The 23,883-nt window shown below is 36.3% G+C and overlaps 1 protein-coding gene across 1 annotated transcript in view; it reads left to right on the top strand.

Annotated features, from left to right (window-relative positions):
* The window catches only part of TMTC2 (transmembrane O-mannosyltransferase targeting cadherins 2), a 235,249-nt gene that overhangs the window by 134,280 nt on the left and 77,086 nt on the right, over nucleotides 1–23,883 (top strand). The window contains exons 3-4 of the mRNA XM_058805380.1: nucleotides 5,309–6,137; nucleotides 20,494–20,608. Coding sequence (XP_058661363.1) covers nucleotides 5,309–6,137; nucleotides 20,494–20,608 — 944 coding nt within the window. The remainder of the gene's footprint in view (nucleotides 1–5,308; nucleotides 6,138–20,493; nucleotides 20,609–23,883) is intronic.

Genomic DNA, 23,883 nt, shown 5'->3' with positions numbered 1-23,883 from the left:
TGGCTTTCCCTTGAGCCTCACTTTTAAGTGTGATATCATTGTTTTGCTTTGTCAGCCTTGCAGAGTTGAGCTGGTGTCCTGCTTAGGTTTTGCATGACTTCTGTTTGCCTAAGTTACATCTTTTATCTACTTCTCCAAGCCTTTGTTGTTGTGTTCTCCTGTCTGTATCAAGTCCTTCTGCTCTTGTACTGTCTCCAGTCATTCATGCAGATTCTGATCTTAATGCAGTCTGTTTTTTCCCCTGTAATCCTTATAACTATTTTTCAATGGAGAGGTTAGAGTCTTGTGGATTTGGATTTTTGTTTAGGTACTTAAAAATTCATATTAAAGAATGAAGGATTTTAGAGTGAGACTTTGGCAATTTTAAATGCCAGTATTTATAACTCTAATTAATGTAAGGCAAGTCAGTAGTAATAATGACTGTTTAACTTCTGCTACAGGCCAATTACAATAAAACTATGTACAGATAATCTTTAGCTGTTTTGTGAATGCACTTCCTTGTTGGAGAAAAAATTGTGTGGGGTCTTAACACTAGAATTAAATGTCATTAAATATGCACAGTTGATCCCAATATTGGAAAAGCTGTTGACAGAGTTCCAGCTCTGAGGTAAAACACACCTTCAGGTCAGTTGTTGCATCACCAATGAATATGTGTAAACCTCTTTTAGTGGGTCATGCAAGCAGGAATTAACAGGGCAGGTGGTCAGGCAGCGTTAAAGGCCACTTCCATCAAAGTACTGTGACCCAGCAGGAGTTGTAGCAAATAGCTTCATTCCTGGTGGGGAGAGGTTTTTGAATTGTAGTTTGGCTCCAACTTGGCAGATCTGTTATCCAGGAACCTCTACCTATGGTGGGAAGAAGATGCTGTAATTCTAGTGATCTGGCAGCATTTTAGTACTTTTGGAAGTCCTAGTTTTCAAGCCAACATACATTTAAGGAACTCTAATTTGGAAAAGAAATTCCTGTGAGTAATTCCTGGTGACACATCTTCTTTCATCACTGTGTCTCCTGAGTTCTAAGAATAACATTTTCTGTGTGATGATTTTGATTTCTGGACTGTCTCAATCATGTGCCATATTTAATGCTGTTTGTGAAATGGACAATGTGAGGTTAAAAGAACAGTGTCTTTTGAAAATGCTTTGGATACCACTTAGGCGATGACTGAGTTTTGGCAGTGGCTGCCCAATTAGAAAATCTGCTGCAGTGCCTTATTTAAGGGCAATATAATGAAGCGAGGAATTAAGATTTAATGCAAGGGAAATGTGCAGTGTGGGTGGGTCATGCAGATGGATTTTGGCAGGGTGATGAATAAGGTTTCTACAGTGAGAAAGACTAAAATTGCAGTGGTGGTACTTGCCTGTTAGCAGGCAGGAGATATGTTAAATCTGATCTAAATCAGTGCTCATTTTTTTCCTCAGATGAAAATGGCTACTTATGAAAGGTTAGAGGATTTATGGGGGTGTCAAAACGTATGGCAGATGGGCTGGATTAGGACTCATGAGTATAGTAATCCAAATCCTTTCTGCCAAGCATTACAGAGGATCTCTTCTGCTCCTGGACTGCACTGAATGTACACAATCAGATCAGAGTAGCACAGGCTGTCAGGAGGCTCAGAAGAGTTACTAGTGAAAGTGCTTGTCTGAGCAGAGTTCATTTTGAAAGCATTTCCTTTGCAGGAAAAAGTCTACTGGGATATTATTTAATTTTAATAAATTGCTGGAATGATTTTCTTCCAAAGCTTTAAAGAAAGTAAAGCAAAAATATGTGCTAAACCTTTATCTGTGACTATATTAGCACAGAGGGATAAAAGCTATGCAAAAATCATGGATGTTGAGAGAGGAAAAAAAAGGGAATGAATTTGTCTTTCCCTTCTAGGCCAGTGCTGTCTGTGAAATTGGAAAACTGAAAACTAAAAAAAAGAAAAAGAAAGGAAAAAGGCATCATGCTTTTAATTGTTGTGACAGATGTTTAAGTGTTAGGGACAGATTTTTCTTGCCTCTAGACTAAGCCTCCTCTGAAATTTGAAAATTCACAATGGTGTGTCAGTGTTATACAGGTTATTGCCAACTGTACTTAACTTGTAGGTAATTTTAAAAGGTTGTAAAGCTACTGACTATTGAAAAGATCCATGTGTGAAATCTGGGGAAGAATGCAAACCGTTTTTGTCTGAGGCAGCAACAGGAAATTTGCACTTCACTCCTGATGTCAGTTAACTGAGTTTGAGAATCTACCAGAGCTCAGTCTCCACTTGGCTAGTGCCTTACAGCAAGATGAATAATGATGATTATGTTGGGGTGCTAAACCTACACAGATATCTCTGAGCTCTATGAGTGAGTGCTTAGATATTTCATGTGAAAATCATGTAAAATGATTAAAAATTAGTAAAAAAAAGTTTTGCTACAGCATGACACACAATCCTGTATGTGGATAATCTGTGTTCTTTGTAAAACCTACAAGTGTGAGGATCCAGATATTACAGATCTTAAGTGTAAAGCTTAAAAGAGAGGCTGCAAATAGTTACTCCAGCGGTGAAGATTGATTAGCTCTGAGCCGACAGATTGTTAACATTTTTGGGATAGAAGCAAGAGGCAAACTTCTAGTTGTTAGTATTTGGTTAACATAGGAGGAAGACCTGAAAATTTTCAGTAGATTTCACTATAATCCATGAGGAATAGCATATTTGCACTCACGTGGTTTTGTCAGAGAACTTTGTAATGTGAACTTTCTTGGCATTTAATTGAAAAGTTCAATGGTTAGGACTTCAGAAAAGTGAGATTTCCTTCCAGTTGTTAATTAAGTATTAACAAAATAACAAAGCGGCCTAATCAGTCTATGGAAGCTCACTTTTCATCTGTTAATCAAGTTTCACTTCCTTAATATTTGCGATATCTTAGTCTTTCAAGTGGTACATAGCCTTGCAGAAAAGACTATTTCTAAGTCAAAGAACAAAAAATACTATCTTTCACTTTCCAGCTTCTTTCTGTTTTAGCAGCCTCCTCATAAGAGATTCATAAGAAGGATGTATGAGAGAGCAAATAGGTCATGCTTAACATTTGAGAGTTGTTTTATGTGTATGTTTGAAGGAAATGAGTTTGAAAATTACTGAGCCACAAGGGTGGACAGAAAAAAATGTCATGTAGAAAACTATGATGAGAATGAAAGGACAAGTTAAACCTGGGATGTGAGATTTTACTGTGAGGACATACATGCAAATCCATGAAATCTGAATAATATTTTTATTCCAAATGTAAACTTAGTTGAGAGTTTCAGTGATAACAGTGATAACAGCTTTATATTACACAGCTTTGTAACATTATAAACATTTAAATAGTTTTGGCAGGCATGGATGAAACCGTGTGTGAAGTGAGTTGTAAGGTATTACCCAGCTGAAAAATAAAAGTAAGTTGTTCTAATAGGCTTTCCAGGGAATGTAGTTATGATGATGTGTAGATGAGGGTTTTGGCTGATATATTACCAAAACATTGTGGATTATCCAGAATGTAAAAAAGCTAGTAAATCAAACTGGTATTAATATGGCAAATTAAATCTGGATCCAGGCTTTACTTTGTGTATAAAAAGTGCCAGCATTTTTTACATGCTCACAATCCAAGTGCATGAATGTTCCCATTATAAATTTGTTTGTTCCCTACTAATGCCTCCAATAAATTCCGTAATGTAGCATAACTGAATTAATGAATCTAACTGATGTTTAATATTTTAAACTTCACAAGGAGGAACTCTGTAGAAATGCAAAATGCATAAATTTCTTCCTGATACATTATAAGATAAACTATAAATTATCATTACTGGAATGTGTCTTCTTAGGAAAATATCAGTAAACTGTAGAAAACTATTAGTAATTGACCTAAAATGAAGCAACGCAATCATCTGTAATTTATGATATCAAGGGTTGATCCCACCCACAAAGAAGAAAAATTGTTTTGTAGAAATAAGATAAAGCATTCTACTGTTAGGTTCTGCTTCTGAATAACTAAGTAAACATTGAATAATCATCCCACAAATGTGTAGTGTGAGATGGAAAATCAAACCTAATTAAATGAAAAATTATTCACAAATAATTCTTTCTAATAATGGGGAAAAGATAATCAAAGCACTTAATCTGTATCTGTAACTATTTGGCAAATAGGTTTTTTTTCTTTCCTTACAAAAGGCATCTAAGAAATTGAAATATAAAAACCCCATATATTTTAGCTTTTACATCGAGAGACATTAATGTAAACCAGCTTTCATTTAGGGTGCCCATGTAATCGAGAGCAGAGCTTACCCAAGAAGCAGCTTCTGCTGGAAAATGTTCTGCTGTTCCATAAATAAGTGCAGATCCTTCAAGCTGCTAGCATGATGACATTGGTAGGTGGAGTGAGCTGTGTGCTTCCCATAATTTTATTTAGATACATATAAAGATGTGAAAAGTTTTGGACTGTTTATTATGGTGTGCTTGAGGAAAAAAAAACCAGTGTGTTTTTTGGCTCTGAGATCACAGAATCGTTAGGGTTGGAAAGGACCTCTGGAGATTGTCCAGCTCAAATCCCCCTGCCAAGGCAGGATCACCTAGAGCAGGCTGTCCAGGAACAAATCCAGGTGGGTTTTGAATATCTCCAGAGAACAAGAATCCACAACATCCCTGGGCAGCCTGTTCCAGTGCTCTGCCACTCTCAATGTAAAGAAGCCCTTCCTCATATGAAGGTGAAACTTTTTGTGTTTTATAGAAAATGAAGTGGGACTTCGGAGTAGGTAGAGCTGAAGGCTCCAAGTTAATAGGTAGGAGCTAGCAGACCTAAATATGGAATCTGAGCCTGTTTTCCTCTCTCGCTTTCTTGGAAATTTTAATTGGTTCTCTAGTGAAATGCCTCGGGGAGAGACTCTGATTGAAGAAAATAGATCTGGAACATTCTTCAGACTTTAAATCTAGCTAAGGCAAACTCGTGTTTTGGTCACAGCCAGAAGATTATGTAGGAACTAATGTAAGATTCTATAAACTCCTCTAAAATAAGAGTTTCAAAAGCATTATACAACTAAATATTGAGCAATGACTGACAGCCCTAAAATATCTGAAGGCTTGACTGTGATGCATTCTTGATAGAGGTTAAATGAAAGACTAATTTTCTTTTGTCTGTAGTCAACAATGTACCCCAACATGGCACGATCCAAATGTCAGAGATGGAGATCTATTGTGTTTGTTTCCATTACTGAAAAAGAGTTCTATCAGATATTTTCTTGATTCTTTGTTGTGTATAATTTACACAAATAGATACCTAGTGTTGATTTATGCTTTTTCTTTTTCTTTCAGAGAAAGAATTTGACCCTTTTCTTCAGCATTGGCTTATTGACCTCCTGGGGAACTGCACTGCTGGGTGTTCGCTTGTACTGGATGGGCAACAGGCCCCCAAGTTTTTCTAACTCTGACAATCCAGCAGCTGACTCAGACAGTTTTCTCACACGTACCCTGACCTTCTTTTACTTGCCAACCAAGAACCTCTGGCTGTTGCTGTGCCCAGATACCCTCAGCTTTGACTGGTCCATGGATGCTGTGCCTCTTCTAAAAGCAGTCAGCGACTGGAGGAATCTACACACTGTGGCCTTCTATGCAGGACTCCTCCTCCTTGCCTACTTTAGCTTGAAGGGCTCCAGCAATGAGAGAGAATTCAATGGGAAAACTGTAATGAATGGCAAGCAAAATGCTAATGGGCATAGCTGTCACCCAGAGATGGAGTACAAGACACTGGAGGTGAAGTCAAGCTTTGCATCAAAAGAAGAGAATGGCCTAAAAAAGCATGAAATTCAGAAACTGCAGCTTCCTTCAACTGAGAACATTGTCATTCTGTCTCTCTCTTTGTTAATAGTGCCCTTCGTTCCTGCCACAAACCTGTTTTTCTATGTTGGCTTTGTAATAGCAGAGCGTGTGCTGTATGTTCCTAGTATGGGCTTCTGCCTGCTGGTTACAGTAGGTGTCAGGGCCCTTTATGTCAAAGCCCAAAAGCGCTTTCTGAAGAACTTGGTTTTTTGTTCCACTGCTGCATTAATTGTTTTCTATGGACTCAAGACTGTTGTCAGGAATGGGGACTGGCAGAATGAGGAGATGCTGTATAGGTCAGGGATAAAAGTAAACCCTGCTAAAGGTAATTTTTGCTCTTTATGGTGAATGTTTTACTTATTCCTGTCTGTCTTTGCCTTTGAATTGTCTGATTTTACTAGCAACATCTAAAGAGAATATTTTAGGAAATGTCATTTCAAGTTGCAGTGGTATGTACATTAGTAAAAGATGGGGAAAAGCAGGAATGTGTTTTGATTAGGTGTTACAGGTTTGGCATTGACATGGAGAAAAGGAGACCCTAAGGTAACGGGATACTTTCTTTTTCAGTGGTATTAGTTCTGTGTTTTGAAATTAAAGATGCACTATTAGTATTATAGAGCCCACCCTGGTGTTTTTCCATTTGGAATTTGGTATATAGCAAGCTAATGAGCATTTTTTGTGAGTTTACCAAATGTTCTGTTTTCTCTGATTAGAAAATATAAGAAGTAGTAAAGGACAGTATCAGGGAAGTGCTGTTCCTTTATTTTATCTGATGCAAATAATGTCAATACTACATAATAAAAATGAGGAAATGAAGTCAGGTATAATTCAGCCTAGGAAATTACTGTAGTTCCCCTTGCCTACGAGTACTGTAAAGAGTTATTGTCAAATACTTATGCCTTCCTGCTCATGTGTAAATATCAGCTATTTGTAACATTGCCCAGCCACGTCTCAAAGGTTATATCTATGCTGTAATGAGATGTGACCACAGCTAGTGTAAACATACCCAAACAGGCAGTAAGCCTGCCAGTTTAGGTATCAACAACAATGTTTAGCTGCAGCTCTGTGGTTTCAAGCATGTATGGCAGATCCAGCTTGGATCCTGAACTCCATGCTGCCTGGCTGTGCTGCTCTTGGCACAAATGCAAGTTTATATGAGAATGGTCAGAATATCACCTGTGAGTGCAATGTAGATATTGACTAAGCCTTCCTTATTCACAGTTCATTAGAAGTGAGAAGGGATTAGTTGATTGCTTTGCCTGTCTGTGAAAGAAAAATTTGACAGTGCTTGAGTACTTGAGTTTTTTCAGTGAAACCCCTTATGTGATGTGAAGTCATCTGCTGATAGAGTTGTGCATTTTGATTAGACAGCTGTATCATGCCATAGTCTAAAAGTTGTGATGGTAAGAGGCAAATGCAGGTGGTTACTGTGAGCTGATAGAGAGTGAAAAAGTAGATTTGGCAGATAAAATGCCCAGCAAAGCAGCATTTTAGTAGATTGTCAGTCTGATTTTGTAACTCTTCTTCATATACTTTCTCACCCTAGGAAAATTACTTGACTTGTTGCTGCAGTAAGTGAGTTTTTTAAATTGTGAACAAGCACATCCCATTTGTTTTGCTTTTTTTTCAAAACTACCACAGGAGAGCAAGAAATGAAGTAACTGAACAGTGGGCCAGCACACCAGAGTGATTATATAAAGCTCTGAGAGGTGCAAGTTTAGTGACAGTAAAAACTTGTATTAAAACACTGGAATTCCTTGGAAAGAAAAGTGTGTATGCACTTGGTTAGTTAATGCATGTTCAATTTTTGTCCTTGGTGGAGATGCCCAGACATTATTAGTTCTCTGCATGCAATGAGGCAGATTTTGTGATCAAAAAAAACCCCAACATGCTTCTTTTTGCCCAGTAGTAGGATTGGCTGCAGCATTGTCTGGAAATTCGACTACTGGGTATTATGCTCCCAGGAGACAAGATGAGCTGTTTTCATCTACACATCTCAGTATGCACAGGCTCGTGTGTACATGATCGTCTGGTTTCTTGCCATATAAGCTGACATTAAGTGTCTTGTAAGATGTGTAAAAGCAAAGACAGTATGTCAAGCAGTGATATAGACATGACTGAGCTGACTTAAATAAATCTGCTTAAAATATCCTGTTAAACTTCTGCTGAATATTTACTAGCCCACATACATTGCAACAAGGCTGGGTATACGACGCCCCTAGCTAATGTGACCTGTCACCCAACTCTATTCATTATTGTAAATATTTCTAAAATTATCCTTGGCTTTGACTATGCTAATTTCATTTTCTATTTCTCATATAGTCAGGCAAGCCTGACTGGACTAGACTGGCTGCCAATCCTGCCAAAGCAATAGGAGATCAACAATTCAAACTACTCTTCACTAATTAAATGAGGTTGACATAGGAAAAACAATTTATTTTTTGTTTGCCTCTTTTTTCTAATTTTATGGATTCTAGTGATAAATAGGCTATTCAGAGAGTGGGACAATGGGCTGCTCAGTAAAACAGCAGAGTGGAGAAGTGTTTTTCCTTATTTTTAGGCTACTAAGAAGAAGCTGTCACTCGTCATTTCTCTGCTTTCCTCAGCTGGTAGCAAGTTTCTCCTCAATAGTATTTTCTTACTTCTGAAAATTGTGGAGTAGAAGGATAATTTTCCCTGATAGTTCTGCTTTTTCTCTCATCTCCTGCAAAGAGCTTCTTCTGAACAAGAGCTGCTTCTGTCGTAATCTAAAAAGCAATGAGACATCCCTCGAAAAACTCACAGTGTGGAAACTGATAAAGAAATAGGAATCTGTGAAGACCAGCTTTACTAAAGCAAAAAGATGAGTGTTTTGTTCCAGATCCATCTGTATTCTGGTCTAGCAGGCTGAATGCCACTGATGGCTGACTGCTGTGCAACACTGAGCCGATGTGCTGTAGTCGTAAGGGCATTTGTTGAGGCAAGCTTTTAGCATGGGTGCATTTGTGTGCTAATGTGGCTGAACTGCTTTGGAAATGGAGCTGTCTCGTGTGGTGGTGGTTTATTACCAGGTTCTCTGTGCTGTGATATGTGTAAGATTACAATCTTATCTGCTGCTGTGGGACTTGGAGGCAAACATATTCAGCAGCTTCTCCATCTTCAATCCTCAGGGAAGAAATGGGTGATAATCACCTCACTGGTACTTTCCTCTGGTCCCTTCAGGGTACCTTGCAGGCAGTGCAGGCAGAGTTGTGTTCTGCCGCAGGTGAGAAAGCCTCTACTCCTGCAGGCAGCCACAGCCTTTCTGCAGTTTACATTTCTCCAGGCTGTTTTTGTCAATCACTGACAATGTGGGAAAAATACTCAAAAGCATGAGCGTGGATTATCTCTTAAAAAAACCTGAAAATGCACCGTAGGAGAGTCAAGTGAGAAGAAGGTGGTGAAGCTGTCTCCAAATTACCCTGTGTGTGCCAGCTTTGCTGGCTGCCTCACTGCGTGGCAGGCAGCTGCCATCCCTTGGCTGAGGGAGTCCTTGTGAGGACTTGGGATGCCTTAGCTGCATCTTTACTGGTCTTATTCTGCTGTTCTGGTTATGACTAGTATTTCAAATAACTTTAAAGTGATCCAAGCAGTACCTTGTTACAGTTTGTCAGCACTTGAGGGAGAAATATGCAGGACTGACTAATTTAGTTTATGGATTCTGAAGTGGGTGTGTGCATGTTTTGACCGTAGGGAGGGAAAGACACAAGTGTTTCTCTGTTCTGCCTTCAACTTAATGAGCAGCCCAAGTGATATGAAGTAATTCTCATTATCTGAAAGTTCTTTTATAGCAAAGGAAGCCTCCCAAAGTGTAAAAACAAATAAAAAATTTAAAAGTGGGTGGTAGCTGTCACATCTTTTTCAGTGAGACTGAGGGTCATTCTGTGGTGATGATTACCTTGTGTTTAATATAAAATTGCAATGGCACACAAAATAATTGTGCTTATTACGTCTCATTAACTCTAGTTTTCCCTGTGGTACCAAAAATAAGCTTCAAAAAGGATAATCTTCCTCTGGGCCTTGCAGTCCACGTCTGAACATGGAAGATCATTATGATATATTTCCTATACCTGGGACAGACACTGATTAAAGAAGTAGAAAATAGAGAGGCTTAAACTGCTAGACTGCCACAGAGGTATTAGTTGCTTGGTCATATTTACTGATGAAATTTTAGTCTCCTGGTGCCATTACATTTGCAAGTAGAGTTTAAGGATCCTTCCAGGAAATAGTTGACCTGCTATAAAGAGCAGATGCTTAACTAAAAATTCACCTCAGTTCAGTGAGGAAAAATAGTTACTATATTTTGTACTAAGCTAGGTAGAGAAACTGTATTTCCCACACAAACAAAAAAGATGCAATAAAACATTATTTTCCATTATTATTATTGTTTTTTAATCACTACTGGTGACTGGAAACCAAAGGAAATGAAATATTTTAAGGTACAGCATTCTTCAGATACGCTCATTATTAAAAGCTTACGTTGTGCTGACAACTCTAATACCTAATACTCTCCTCTAATACCTTTAGAGCTTTCAATAGCTATTGCTGTGACACACAGCTTGCTGTTCACTACACATTCTTTGTACCTCCTAAGTATAGCAGTGTGTGTCCTAATAAATATTACATTGCGCATTTAAAAATAGTTTGAGCATTTGGAATTTGCCTTTCAGTGTTTTGGTGCGTATATTCAAATTTTTAACATGTAGCTTGTCAGTAAAACTCCAACCAGTTTTTAGCCCAACAGCCCAAAATATTGCTCTGTACAGTAGTTATTTCTTTTTCCTTAGCCTCATTTAATGCCAATAATAAAATAAGCAGTGTGATTGCACTGAATAGAAAATGTAGATTTGGGGAGAGAAAGTGATTTCAGTGCACAGATTGCCATATAAAACATCAGACTTTAAACATATAAGACCTGCTGATAAGTACACTTAAAAGTTTTGTGTATTATCACTGTTAACAAATACCAGTGATATGAGCATACCATCTGGAGTTAGGTATTCATGAATTAGTTTTGCTAATTAAATCTTCTTTAGTCTTTGAAGTAACCACTTTAATCTCAATTTTGCTCTCTGGAATGGAGCTCATATTACCTATTACCATAAGACTAGAATTGTTTTTTGATGGTTCATGGTTGTTTTAAAACCTCTCTGTATTTATAGCAGTATAATATCTCTCCTAGGCTGATATATATCAGAATGTATAGTCATTATGGTGATTCTTGATATTCTTTTTAGTTAATGTTTTTAGAAATTGTCAGAGAAACATAATAACAAATAATCATCCATTTTCCCAATATCTTTGCCAGAACTTTCTGATACTTAAGTCTTTTTTGACTAAATGTTGCATGGATACTTTCCTTTACTTCTATAATAATTTTCAGCTTTAATGACTTTTTAAAGAAGAAATTACTTTAAGGTATATAATTTTTCAATAGTGTAAAATGTTCCCAGCCACCAGTGAGAACCTTTGTAACAGCTACTGTATGGCATATATAATGATCCTATTTAGGTAACAAAATCATAGGTTAGAATTGCACATTAAAAATATCATTTATGATATATAATGTTATATGGCTATATAAGTCTGTTATACAGGAATTATGCAGGATATACTGTGATAAGTCTGGGGTCTCTGTTCATAACAAAAACATCAGAATTTGAAGGATAAATGTCCTACAGGATTTTTCCAAGTTCTTAAAATAAAATGGAAATACGTTTTTATCTGCAACTCTTAAAAGCTTGTTTTGGTTTAGGAATACTGCTCCCCAAATCAGTGTCCCCACCCAGGCTCTCCCAAATGCTTTCTCTATCTTGCAGGTGATAGGAGAGTAACCTTAGGGTCTGGCTATGCCTGCCAGGGTAGCTGGGACTACAGGCACCACCTTGCCTGGCTCCTGTAAAAATAACTCTGTTCTGGTCAGAACTAAGACACAGCTTTAAAAGAGTTGGCTCAAATCAACCACATAGAATTGTTTGAAAGTTAAATAAAAAGCCTACTCCCTGGAAACAGTTTGGGGCTCTCTAAATGGATGGTTGGGCTGCTCTGGATGATGAAATAGTGTAGAAGGAATGGGCATTTGTAAGTTGTTTGGGAAGCAGCCATAGTTACTTAGGGCATTTGAGCATGCCACAGGCAGCCCTCCCCCAGCAAAACAGTCTGGTTATGCCAAATATGGTGGAGAGCTGAAGGAGGGTGGTTTACAGTTCGATTCAAACTCTGAATTTACTCTGCAGCGACAGTGTTCTCTCTTCCAGTTCTTTAGTAGTGCTGTAATTTCCTCTGAAACCCAAGTCAGGGTGGGATGTGCTTCTCCTTCAGCGGGATATGAGAAAGCCTGATAGTCTTCCTTTATATATATATGTGTAGAGGTCTGGAAACAAGGATTTGTTGTTTTCCACTTGGAGTGTCGTGCAACAGCATCTCTAATCTGTGAATCTTAAAGTGTAGAGGGATAGGAAAAAAAGTATTACTAACTAATAGCTAGGCTTTTTTAAAGAAACAAACATGAGACATTGAGACATGGGCCAATCCGACTGTTACGTCTTCCCCTGTTGTCACTGTAGGACACGAAAGAACACAAGCACACACTGCTGTTCTCAAGGTAAGGAAAAAGGGAAGTTTATTTTCTGACTCCAACATTTATAGTTTTCCAAAAGTGACAGTGGATTGGAGGGTGGCAGTGACACCTATCCAATGACACTGGTCAAACTAACAGTCTATCAACTCTCTCCTCCTCCATAAAAGAATGCAAAACAATGAGTTATTTACAGAAAATGTGTGAGAAAGTTCACTACAAGAATGTCAACATCAGAAGGCTTAAAAAATCTTTAAAAACTAGGGTGACACCCTGTCTTCCCCAAGATACTCTGCAAAATCTCATCTGGGCTAAAATCTACAGTGTGGTGGGAAAAAAACCAAACAGGTTCAGTCAAGGAGGAATCAGCTTTGGCATGATGAATTTTTGTAGCATATCAAGCAATATGGCATAATTTTTTTTTTGTCAGAAAATGATAGATTTTATTTTCCAGTTTGATTAAAAGAGAGACCTTTGGTCCATAATTGTGCATTCTGCAGAATTAGCCTGAGGATTTTTTCAGAGAAGGAGTTACTTCTAATTAGAGGAAAATGAGATTATCTGGATTGGTTCTCAAGCAGAGCATGTTTATTTAAGTGCATTAGATAATAATCCAATTGTTTCATTATTTTATATTCTTTTCAAAATTTGACAACTTGGAGAAATTCCTCCTTATTTAAAATTTTTGCAGTGAGTTACATGTCATCATTTTCCTACCTGTCATGGATTTTGTATCAGTACATATTTAAGTCCACTTACATTTGTTTAATATGGACAGTGCAGTAATCTACATATATGTCTTTTTATACCACGTGTGGTAGGGTAAAGTCCTAGTGTAGATAGATAAATACAAGTATTTTAAGATTTCAAATACCCCTCCTTTGCAATGGGAGGTTTTGTTACTTAAGCCTGAACTATCGTTATTGCCAATCCTCATGCATCCAAAAAGTATATGATGGCTGATGCCATTACAGTGTGCACAAGAGGCTTGCACATGGTTTTGTTTTAAATTGCAGAGATCATGAAATAGAATGACTGAATTCTCAATGCCATTTTCTTCTCTATCCTTAAATGCTCTAGCTCACGTAACTTTTCTTTGAGATCTTAAAATACAGAAGGTATTTTGAATGTGGACCAGTAAAGATGCTAGTCGATAGTTGTAGTGTCTTTAATTAGTTTCACTGATAAATGAAAGAGGTAATTTTATGACCTACCTTCCTTCTTGCCACCAATATTTCCATACCAATGGGCATATGTATTGGCTGGCAAAGCCTCACAGGCTCTTCTCTTGCTTTTCTAAGTGATTTAAAGCAAAACAAACAAAACCAGACAACTTGAAGTGTTACGAAAAGCCTGCTACCTGGATATGAAGTAATTTGCATTTCCCAAGTCTGACATATGTAATTTGAGCACATGTGAAGATTCTCTTGGTTTGACAAACCCAAATTTCTGATTTTCTGCTGATTTTCTTTTTGCCATGGCTCCTGGGATGTTCCCAGGACACTGTGCTCACTGTTTGCCTTTTCTGGAAGGAAGCCAACAATGGTCCATCTACTCATAGCTTGAAGGACCAGGGCTGACATTTCAGTGCATCCTGCCATTGCTGCAAGAGGCTGGAGTGCAGTTGATCACTTGGGACATAAGTGATAATTTTGAATGTATCATAGATAATTTTTTTAAAGCCTACTGTTAAGGAGGTTACATAATTTGACAAATTTAGTACATGATCCCCTCTTTGCCTGAGTCACTCTGAAGCTTTGAAGAGCTCCTCAGGGTTCATCCTGAGATGACTGGGCTGCACAGACGTGTCCTCTTGTTCCACTTGTATTTTTCTGCTCCTTTCATTTTCTTGCATGATTTATATCCATTGCCTCAATTAAATACAGTTCCTCATATAATGAGAGTTTTAGATCAACACTGTTCACAGCTCTGTTCCTGAACATTGTGAAGTTAAATGGAATGGGAGCTTTGTGGCAGTAATGTCTTAAGATGTTCACACACTTGCAATGCACACTTAGCTAACAAAGCTGTGCAAAGGCAAGATTGGGCTCTGCTGTGAACAGAACCGTGATTAGATCAGATGTCATCCTTTTCTCATTGTTCTCCCTAACTTGGATCAGTTTAGTTGTCTGCTTTGTACCCTACTCTTCACAAAAATCATTTTAGCATGAGGGAGGCCGTGACAAACTTGATTGGCTGTAGGGTGGTAGGTAATGGTGAAGCCAAAGAACAGTAGCAGCTGCTTGGTCTCATCTCTTAGGTTCACTGAGCTGTCAGAATCATTCTATCCTTTGAAGAGGAAGAGTTAATTTCTGTAACATGGAGGATGAAGAGGGTGTATCAGCAGTAGAACAGGCCATGAGTCCACATTCATTTGCATCGGGGTTTCACAACTGAGAAACAAGACCGAAGCTCTGCCTGCCAAGTGTGGGTTGGTTAGTGCCCATGCTGACATGTTGCTGGATAGCTTTCAAAGCAGTGCATAGTTTTCAATTCTGTTTTTCTTTCACCTGCTGTCATTACAAAACCCTTACAATTGATCAACAGATGAACTGTTGAGCAAATGCTATAAATAACAACCCTAATAAATAGAACAATATGTAAAAGTTAAGAGGTGATAGAGCTCTAACACAGTCTGTCTCAACATTGCCACATACCCATCGATGTAAAAAAAATCAATGTGTAAAGTAGATTAAATACATAAATTATGGTTATGTAGAAACCATTAGCCCTTTAGGAAACAAGAAATTGGGCAGTTTTTGTGGTTAAGTTAGCAAGAGGAAGTAACTTGATCAAAATGTTCTATGAATGAGTGAAGTTTTTAGAGGAATATTATTGAAAATTATATGCATGCATTTATTACATATTTTGAAAAAAATCATTATTCCTTTGGAATAACAGGAAAAATATAAATCCCTTATACAAACTGTAGTACAGAAGTTAAAGCAAAAACTGTCCCACTGAAAGTAGCAACGTGTAGCATTTAGCTGAATTTTTCCATTCTCAAACCACGTAATAAACATGATCTAGTTGATCTTCTTGCTGTCTTTGCGAGTGGTAGTGGCTCTGTTTTGTTTTCGATGTTGAAATCTTTTCATTACATTTTTATGAGTCTGCAGTTGAACTTTCAGAGGTTTTCTTGGGGAAGCCTGTCATTTCTCTGTTGGTGAAACTGTTTTCCTCTTGAAGAACAAAGTGAAGGCTTTTCTTTTGGGACCAACATCACTTCATCCTTAAACACTACTGAAGAAAATAATTGAGATTCTAATTGTCATTCACTTCTTTTTCATAAACAAGTCAGAAGAAATGTAGAAGGATTTTAAACAGAGGGAATGCAAACTTGAACTGTTGTTTCTAATTTCACAAGCTAAAGAATCATAAATAATACACAAATATCTCTAAAGCTGAATAGAGGTTTTCTTGGCTTGATGTGCTTTTTTCTGTGAGCTGAAGGTTCTAGTTTAGAACTGCTGACAAGCTGATTACAAATTACTGAGCGGTTCCCTAAATACTTCAGTTTTTGTTCAAGTAGTTTATTTTACTCAAATAATAATCTGGTTCATGCTCCTTAATGCATTCAACAATTTGTGGAATAACTTGCGTGAGTAAGTTTGATGGGATAAGGTGAGAACAGTATTACCAAACCGCAGCAATTTCATGTGAATAGTGAATGTCATGTATTAATTTTTTTAAGTCTTGCATTTTTTTCCATTACCTTTCAAGTATGTTTTCATAATATACAAGGAAAGGCAGAATTTTCCTTTTCTTTGCTATGATATTTTAAAATGTTTACCAGGATGTATTTGAGTGATTTATTAGGCAATTGTAGTTGGATTTTTTCCTCTTCATGTTTCAGCAGAAGTTTTTGAATAACAGATATATTAATAGAATGGCAGTTTACAAATAGTTCAATAGTTTACAGTATTACCTAATTTTTCATGGATTATATAGGGGTGCCAGGTGGGAGTCAGAATTTAATACTTTGGGCTATATTTGTTAATGATTTGCGATATTAATTTTTTTTTAATTTAAAGCAAACTTCTGAATCAGGAAATCAACATACATGCTTTCAACCCATCTGACTGCTCTTCTAGGACACTTTGTTGCTTCATTATCTTCACTGAATAACAGCGTGATCTTTAGCTCAGTAGAAAGGGAATGTTTTATTTAAATGAAGACGTTTGTAGACGTTAATTTCCATTTCTCACTTGTTTTCATAGCTCTGTTGAAAGCTGAAAGTTTACTAGTTTTCTTTAGAAAATGTGCTTCTTAAATCCAGGCAGATTAGATTAGACAACGTTGTCCTTGTTTTGCTGTTGGTCTTGCACTTTTACAGCATGAAAGTGCTTGGAGAAAGTTTAATATACCAGCTGGGTATTTTTCAGTCTTGTTAAATCTTAATTGTCACTTTCACAGAGATAGTTGAGAAGTTAAGCATGTTAAACATGAAAATAACATTTTTTTATATTCATTTTCATTTTGAAAGCAATTGAATGCCTGAGAACTTGAGCTACTCTCACTGTAAGGTGGTGTAAATGCAATCTTTAAAGTTTAATAGAGGTCTAGTTTGATATGGCCAAAATTATAACAACTTAACAACTATTTATTTTCCTACTTAGTGCTGCGTAATTTCTTCTGCTCTTAAAAAAACAAAAACAAAAAAACCAACCCCAAACAACAAACAGAAGAACAAAATCCCTTTGAAAAGTTTCTTTTTCCTGCAAAGACATGTAAATAAGAGAGGAGTTCTCAAGCATTAGGAGATTATTCAGATTATACTTGACTAATGATAAAAGTGATTAAATGGATTTAATTTTTAATATTGAGTATGATCTATGGAAAATTAAGCAATTAAGTAAAATTTGAATGGACTGACTTGTTTTGTAGAAAGTTAGATTTGTTCCAATGCTAGGATGGAATATTATTTCTTAAAGACCTGGGTCTGTTTCGGTCTCATTTTCTATGGACAGGGAATTAAGCAGCAGGCAAAAGGGAAATATTGCAAGCTCTTTCATTCACAGCTTCCTTTTTCTCTTATGCTCAATAGGGTCTTGAATATGGCAAAATGTAAATTTTGAATTAAAGATTAAAATGTGGCATATATATGTATGCCTTAGTATTTTCTGAATGTTAAATGTTGCCTTTTGCAACTTAGCTAATATAGATATTATGTGAAAAATATTTATAAAGAATAATTGGAATAAACATCCATTCTAAATTCCAGGATTACTGACCTAGTTTCTTTTTCTTTTAAGAATATTTATTTTTCTTTTCTTACTATGTACAAACGGAAAATAGTTGAGTGCTAGAATTTAGTTGGAATAATAGGGTGGGCTTTTAACAGGAATGTAGATTCATTTAGATATAACCTTGCTTCTGTTTCTGAATGTGCCTAGAGTTGAAATAGTGCTGTTACAGTTTTGAATAAAAAGTTTTAAGATATGGAAGCTAGTAATTAAAGTCCTTTTTTCCCTTGAAGGTTAGTTGCATTACTTAAGACAAAGCAGGAGTGAAGTTCCTTGAGTAGCTCATGTAGCCTCTGCTCCATGTATGTACACCATCCTCTTTCACTCTTGCTCATATACCAACACCCAAGAGGACGTGGTTGCTGCAGATATTAGCTGTTCATAATTTCTAGGCTGTATGAGTATCTTCTCTACACGTGTTCAATGCAGCTTCATCACCAGCCAGAGCTAGATCATTCTTCTAACTACTTCTGTATTTAAATAGAAGTGAATTTGTTCTATCAAATTCATCTGGTTTGGATAAATGAAAAGACCTTGGTTTTCTTGTTTCCATTAATGATAAATGTCAGATTATCATGTTTTATGTTTGCTGTTTTCTGCTATTGCCACTTCTTCTAGTGCATCACATAAGGTTAGTTATTCACAGTTTTGCAAGTTTAGACAAAAGTCTAAATTGAATAAATTTAAAATTAAATAGTGTAGATTAATTATTGATTTATATTAAAAATTTGATACAGATTATTTTGCAAAATGTACATTATAATATTGTTAAAAATTATGTTGTCTTAAAAACATTGTCTTAAAAATTAACTCAGATAACTGTTAGAACCCATTGCGTGAAATGAATTGTAGAGGAGAAACTATTAAACTAACAGTGTTAACAGTGTCTTTCCAGTCTGACAGATGAAGAGATGAACTGAATCATCTTTTTGTGCATACTTGTATTTACTGAGCTTCAGAATGGTTGGGAGTCAATAACTATGTGGCAGGAGATTGTTATCAATAAATCAAATTGTCATTTGATGTAATGCTCTGTTATGGGAGATTAGAGTGAAAACAAAAGTCCCTATAGATTATATGGAACATGCAGTTATGGGAAACTGGATGCTCCTTTACTGCAGAAGCAAAATAAGGTTATACCTTCACAAATTAATTTAAAAAATAATATATAAGTCTGTGGTTTTCTTCCAAGGGTTAATGCCTATAGACTGGCTAGTCACTTTCATTGGTACTTGCAGACTGTTTTCTCTGTGTAAAAAGGGAAGAGTAGCTGTAAAAAAATGGGGAAATTTCAGAATTCTGCTAGCCAAGCGTAAAAGTTGAGTGAACCTGAGAGTAGTTTTAGCAGCTATATTTCAAAATTATGGAACATTTTGTGACTTTTGTTGATTTATTGATAAATAAATATTGATAAATTATTTCTCATTAAATACTAGGCTAAAAAGAATTGACTCACAGAAGTGATAGCTCATTTTCTTATGGAAATATTGCACATATTTTCTTTCTTTGATTTACAGACTATGATGTGCTCAGTTGAATTACATGATTTTTATGAATTCTAAATAGATTTATTAATTTTTTTTTCTAGCAATGACTAGTTTATTTTGCTCAGAGGAAATTCTGTATTTGCTGGTGTTTCCATCCCTGTGGTAGGATGATTCTGCAACAAACCACAGCAGCTTGGAAGTGATGCAATTTCTAAGGAAAAAATGCCTGTGTCAATTATCAACCTACATAGCAGTGTTACATTAACATTACCTTGAAATTTTGCATTAGTCAGAAGTGATGCAAATTCTTGAAAAAAGAAAAGGGCTCAACTGATGTATCAGAGTTTGTTGCTACTGAAGCTGATGTTTAAGTGCATCTGGAGGGGAGAATATTCTGATATATTGTGTTTGGTGGAAAGGACACACGTCATCTTTCCATTGGTTTCTTTCATTTTAAAAGGGGTGAAAGTAAAACTTTTTTTATGAAACAGCTTTGCATTTATAAGCATAATGTGGTTTTTTTTCATGTTCACACACACTATAATTGTAGTGCCAGTTAAATTAGCTTCCTAAATTCTGAGTAGCAGAGGTCGTGTTTTCATAAAATGTTAGTTCCATTTCCTTTTTAAAGTAGCTTTTGTGCCACTCAACAAAACTGCAAAGGGAACACATGTGGAGCTTTAAATATTTTTTTTTTTACCTAAAGTCCTTTATAGATGGGCTATAAAAGCACATTGTGTAACATAATAAATTGTATGGAAAGGGACCAAATGCTTTTCTAGTAGAAAAAAATGGATTTTAGTGATCTGTGTAGTATGTTTATATCCATATGGCATATTTTTAATCCTATTTACTTACCTAACTGTTCTTTCAATTCCTGTGTCATATGTCCAATTTTAATACTTAAGTGAGGACTGTGTCTACTCTGGAAAACTTTTTTGCTGTTTCGAGTCAGCAGGTTTAAAAAAAAAAGTTAAAACTAGAAAGATGCCTCACTTCCACATTTGATCCTGAATATTTGTATTTATTTATAGGTGGTATGAAATAAAGTGGTCCTTTCCCTTGCTTACAGTAATTTCTAGAGACATATTTTTGTAAAAAACTTCCTTTTGCCAACTGAAAGCTGTATGCATTCAGAGTGCATGTAAATCACCTCTGTGAAATGTGAGTCTCACAGTAAGATGCAGAGAACCAGAGGGCTGGGGAAAAAAAATAACCAACCTCACCTCCTGTTCCATAAAAATAGTTCCTTTGTGGGGTTTGTCTCCCTAAGAAACTTCCTGATACTTGCATACTCTGTCATGTGTAATTGGATTGTAGCTCTTTATGAATACTGTTTTCTCCTCTTGACAGCATGGGGTAACCTTGGAAATGTTCTCAAGAGCCAGAGCAAGATTTCTGAAGCTGAAAGCGCCTATAGAAATGCCTTGTACTACCGCAGCAACATGGCTGATATGCTTTATAATTTGTAAGTATGCGTGGCTTTCCTGGGGTTGAATTGTCTTTGAAAACTGTTGTGAAGAGACCTACTGATTTACTTGCTGGAAATTGAGATGATGGTTTTTGTTGCTTTCTAATAGTAATTTCATTAATTGTGCTCCTTAAACTGTGGGGTGGGCAGGATTTTTTCTCGGTCAACATTGTCGTGTATTCATGTAATGAGTATGGGCAAGGTAAACTTACAAATCTGTTTGCTCTAAAAGAAGAAAAAAAACCCCTACACTTAAAAAGTACCAATAGATGAGTTGTGAGCTGTAGCCCTCCATCTGTTTGAGACTCAATTAAATAGTGAGGTGTTATTTAGACTTCTTTTTTAAGTCTGAATAACACTTGGTGAGCAGAGTGGGTGTAAGCATTTCTAAGCATAGACAAATACCCTTCCATTAGCTCCAGAGGTCTGAAATGTTAAAACAGCAAATTACTTTTCTCCTGTGACTGACTTCAGAGCAGCATAGGTTACATAAAGTTTAATTACTTGAACCCTGTTGCAGGTGAGTAAGAGGATAAATAACATGAGCATCAAAATAATTACTCATCAGGGGAAAAGATTTCCCTTCTCATTAATGTACCAAATCACGAAGATGGAAGCGAGCGCCATGCCAAGCTTCGCGCTGAGGTGGGATGGTGCCGTGTGTTCCATGGGGAGGAACTGATTCCTGGCTCTCCCACCTGGGCATCTTGCTCAGCACTTCTTGTCCTTCCTGCCCCTCCTGCCATGACCCAGCCAGCACAAGGCCTGGAGCAGAGCTCTGCTGCACCACAGGCTGGTCACCTCCACCAGCCATATGCTCTTGTTTCGTGATGTGTGTGGAGGACAGAATCCAGTGACTGCCATTCCACAGGTGGCTGTTGGAAGATAATATCCTGCATGCAACAGAAAAATGTGTCTGTAGGATACACAAAATGTGCAAAAGCTGCGTTCAAATAGTAAGCCTCTTCAGATAAATCAATCAATTAAAAATTAATGTTCTCCCTGTAAGTACAGTTTAAAATGAGTGCTTATAATATGCGAAAATGAAATTTATCATAATAGTATTTTTGACTAATTTTTCCTTGCTTAAAAAGGAAGAAGTTGACCATTTCATTAATTTGTCTTGCAGATCAGCAAATGAATTGATGAAACTCAAAATAATTTAATGATAGAATTTATTTTCCAGAATGAAATCCGTATTTTATAATATGTGTGTTTTTACTAATCATTTAGTTACACAAATACATGTACGTGCAGCATTTCCCTCTCTGTTAGGCAATGAGGAGTATGAAAAACATATTTTTAAGACAAAACTTCTGCACATATTTAAAAAATAACTTCTGAACACAGCGGAAGATTGTAGGAAAGAAAGTTACAAGATTGATACATGCATATTTCCTATATGCTATTTGTTTTGAAGGTGAAAATTATAACCATTAAATTTTTTGTATGCCTGTACAGTACTTTTGTCTCTTACTGTGTTGTAGAGAGAAGCTGAAGTTAATACCAGGGTAAGAAGAGGAAAGGGGGCTGGATGATAAAGACAGGGACATAAAAGAAATCAGACTTCAGTCTTTTCACTATTCTCAGAATAAGCTGCTAGTCTTCCAGTTTTCCATTGATCCACAAAATATATGTCTATAAACTTTCATCTCTGTTTTTGAACAGAGGAGTTTTTGAAATTCTACTGAATTTTTGTGGAAGGATTTTAACAAAAATGCTGGTTGGAATATATAGGGCATAACAAGTGAAGTTTAATTCTTAGCCTTTCTACTACTCCATTGAATACAATAGAATCCCTTATTCTTACAACAAGCTTTACAAAACCTTCAATTATTTAACAGTAGTTTAAAAAGCTTGCATCATGTTTTTCTTTTTGTAGGCCTTGTCAGTGTTGGATGCTTAAATATCCAGCCTGAAAAATAGATGGTAAATGAAGTATCCTTTAATAGTACACAAATGAATCAATTCTTTTAAGCACAAACTCTCAAGAGCCCCTTTGCAAGTTAAACCCATCCTTGGCATGTAGTTCTGTGGGAGCCTTTTACAAAAATCCTTTCCATTAGCATTTCTCTAATGGAAATGTGTCTTATATGTGCTTACAAGAGGCCAGTCAGTTTTGCTGTTTCTGGTTTTCAGTATGTGCCTTTGAAACGAAAATAATCACTCCATAGAACTTCAGGAAAAAGGTATCTTTATAGTTATTTAGAAGCACTGTATGTGTTTCACATGTTCATTATTGTTTCTAAGCACCTGTGCCTTGGTATTTGATGCAAATTATTGGCATGTGCAGCTCATTGTTCACTCATAGCAGTAACAAATCCAAGTGCTCTCTGCTGAAGAAAAAATTATTAAGGTTTAACTCACAATTTTAATGGATAACAATCAAAGAGAGAAGCTGCATAAGCAGAAGCTCTTGATCTCTTTACTTCTTTTTCAATAAATTGAAATGTGAGATTTGTTTAGAAGTTGACTACTAATACATTAACATCCAAAGAATTTAACAGACTAGATGAATGACTGAATTCAGTGCTGTATTTTTGGTTTTTGGCTTATACCTTATGGCTCTGAGTTACAGCTGCTTTTGCCATTTAAAGAAATTTAAAATGCATTAATACATAACTACATAATTTACATTTGAAGGTTTGCCTGATTATGAACATCTTATATTTGTGTTCTCAGTGCTATGTAGTTCTGGTGATTTCAACTAAATTTCATAGGGTATTAAATCAGCATAAAATGACCTTTCTTTGTTTTTTGTTTTACTGAGAAAACCATATATTTTAATACTGTGAAGTACCAAGGACAGAGCTGTAGAGAAATTATAGCTTATTCTTTCAAACAAGGCAATGTTCAATAGATTAAAAACAAACTATTTTAGTTTGCTTTGGTTTTTCAGTCTTTGTTACTTTATGATTGTTAGCTAAAGCTTGTGGGGTTTTTTGTATTGTTTCAAATTGCTTACAGTTAGTGTCTAAAGTAAAATTCTTTATCAATTAAAAGACAATTTTGTATTTATTATTTCACTTGGTTTTAGGTCTGGCTCTGTTTTGAGTATTCTTTTGTCATCCATGTTACCTTGAGTTTCTCATGTGATTATAAGGATGTTCTCAATCTGACATAGATATTGGATATTCCTTTAAAATTATACTGATTACTTGGAATGTTGTAATTTTGGAGTATACAGTGCCCTATAAAAGAATAATTTCTAGCAATCAGCTATCCTCTTGCTTCTCTCCTGAAGTATCTCATTTTGCCTGTACTGATATAGG

Source organism: Ammospiza caudacuta, chromosome 5, assembly GCF_027887145.1.
Source record: "Ammospiza caudacuta isolate bAmmCau1 chromosome 5, bAmmCau1.pri, whole genome shotgun sequence".
Classification (NCBI taxonomy): Eukaryota; Metazoa; Chordata; class Aves; order Passeriformes; family Passerellidae; genus Ammospiza; species Ammospiza caudacuta.
Note: the sequence above shows the minus strand (reverse complement) of the source record. Positions and strands in the feature narration are given on the sequence as shown.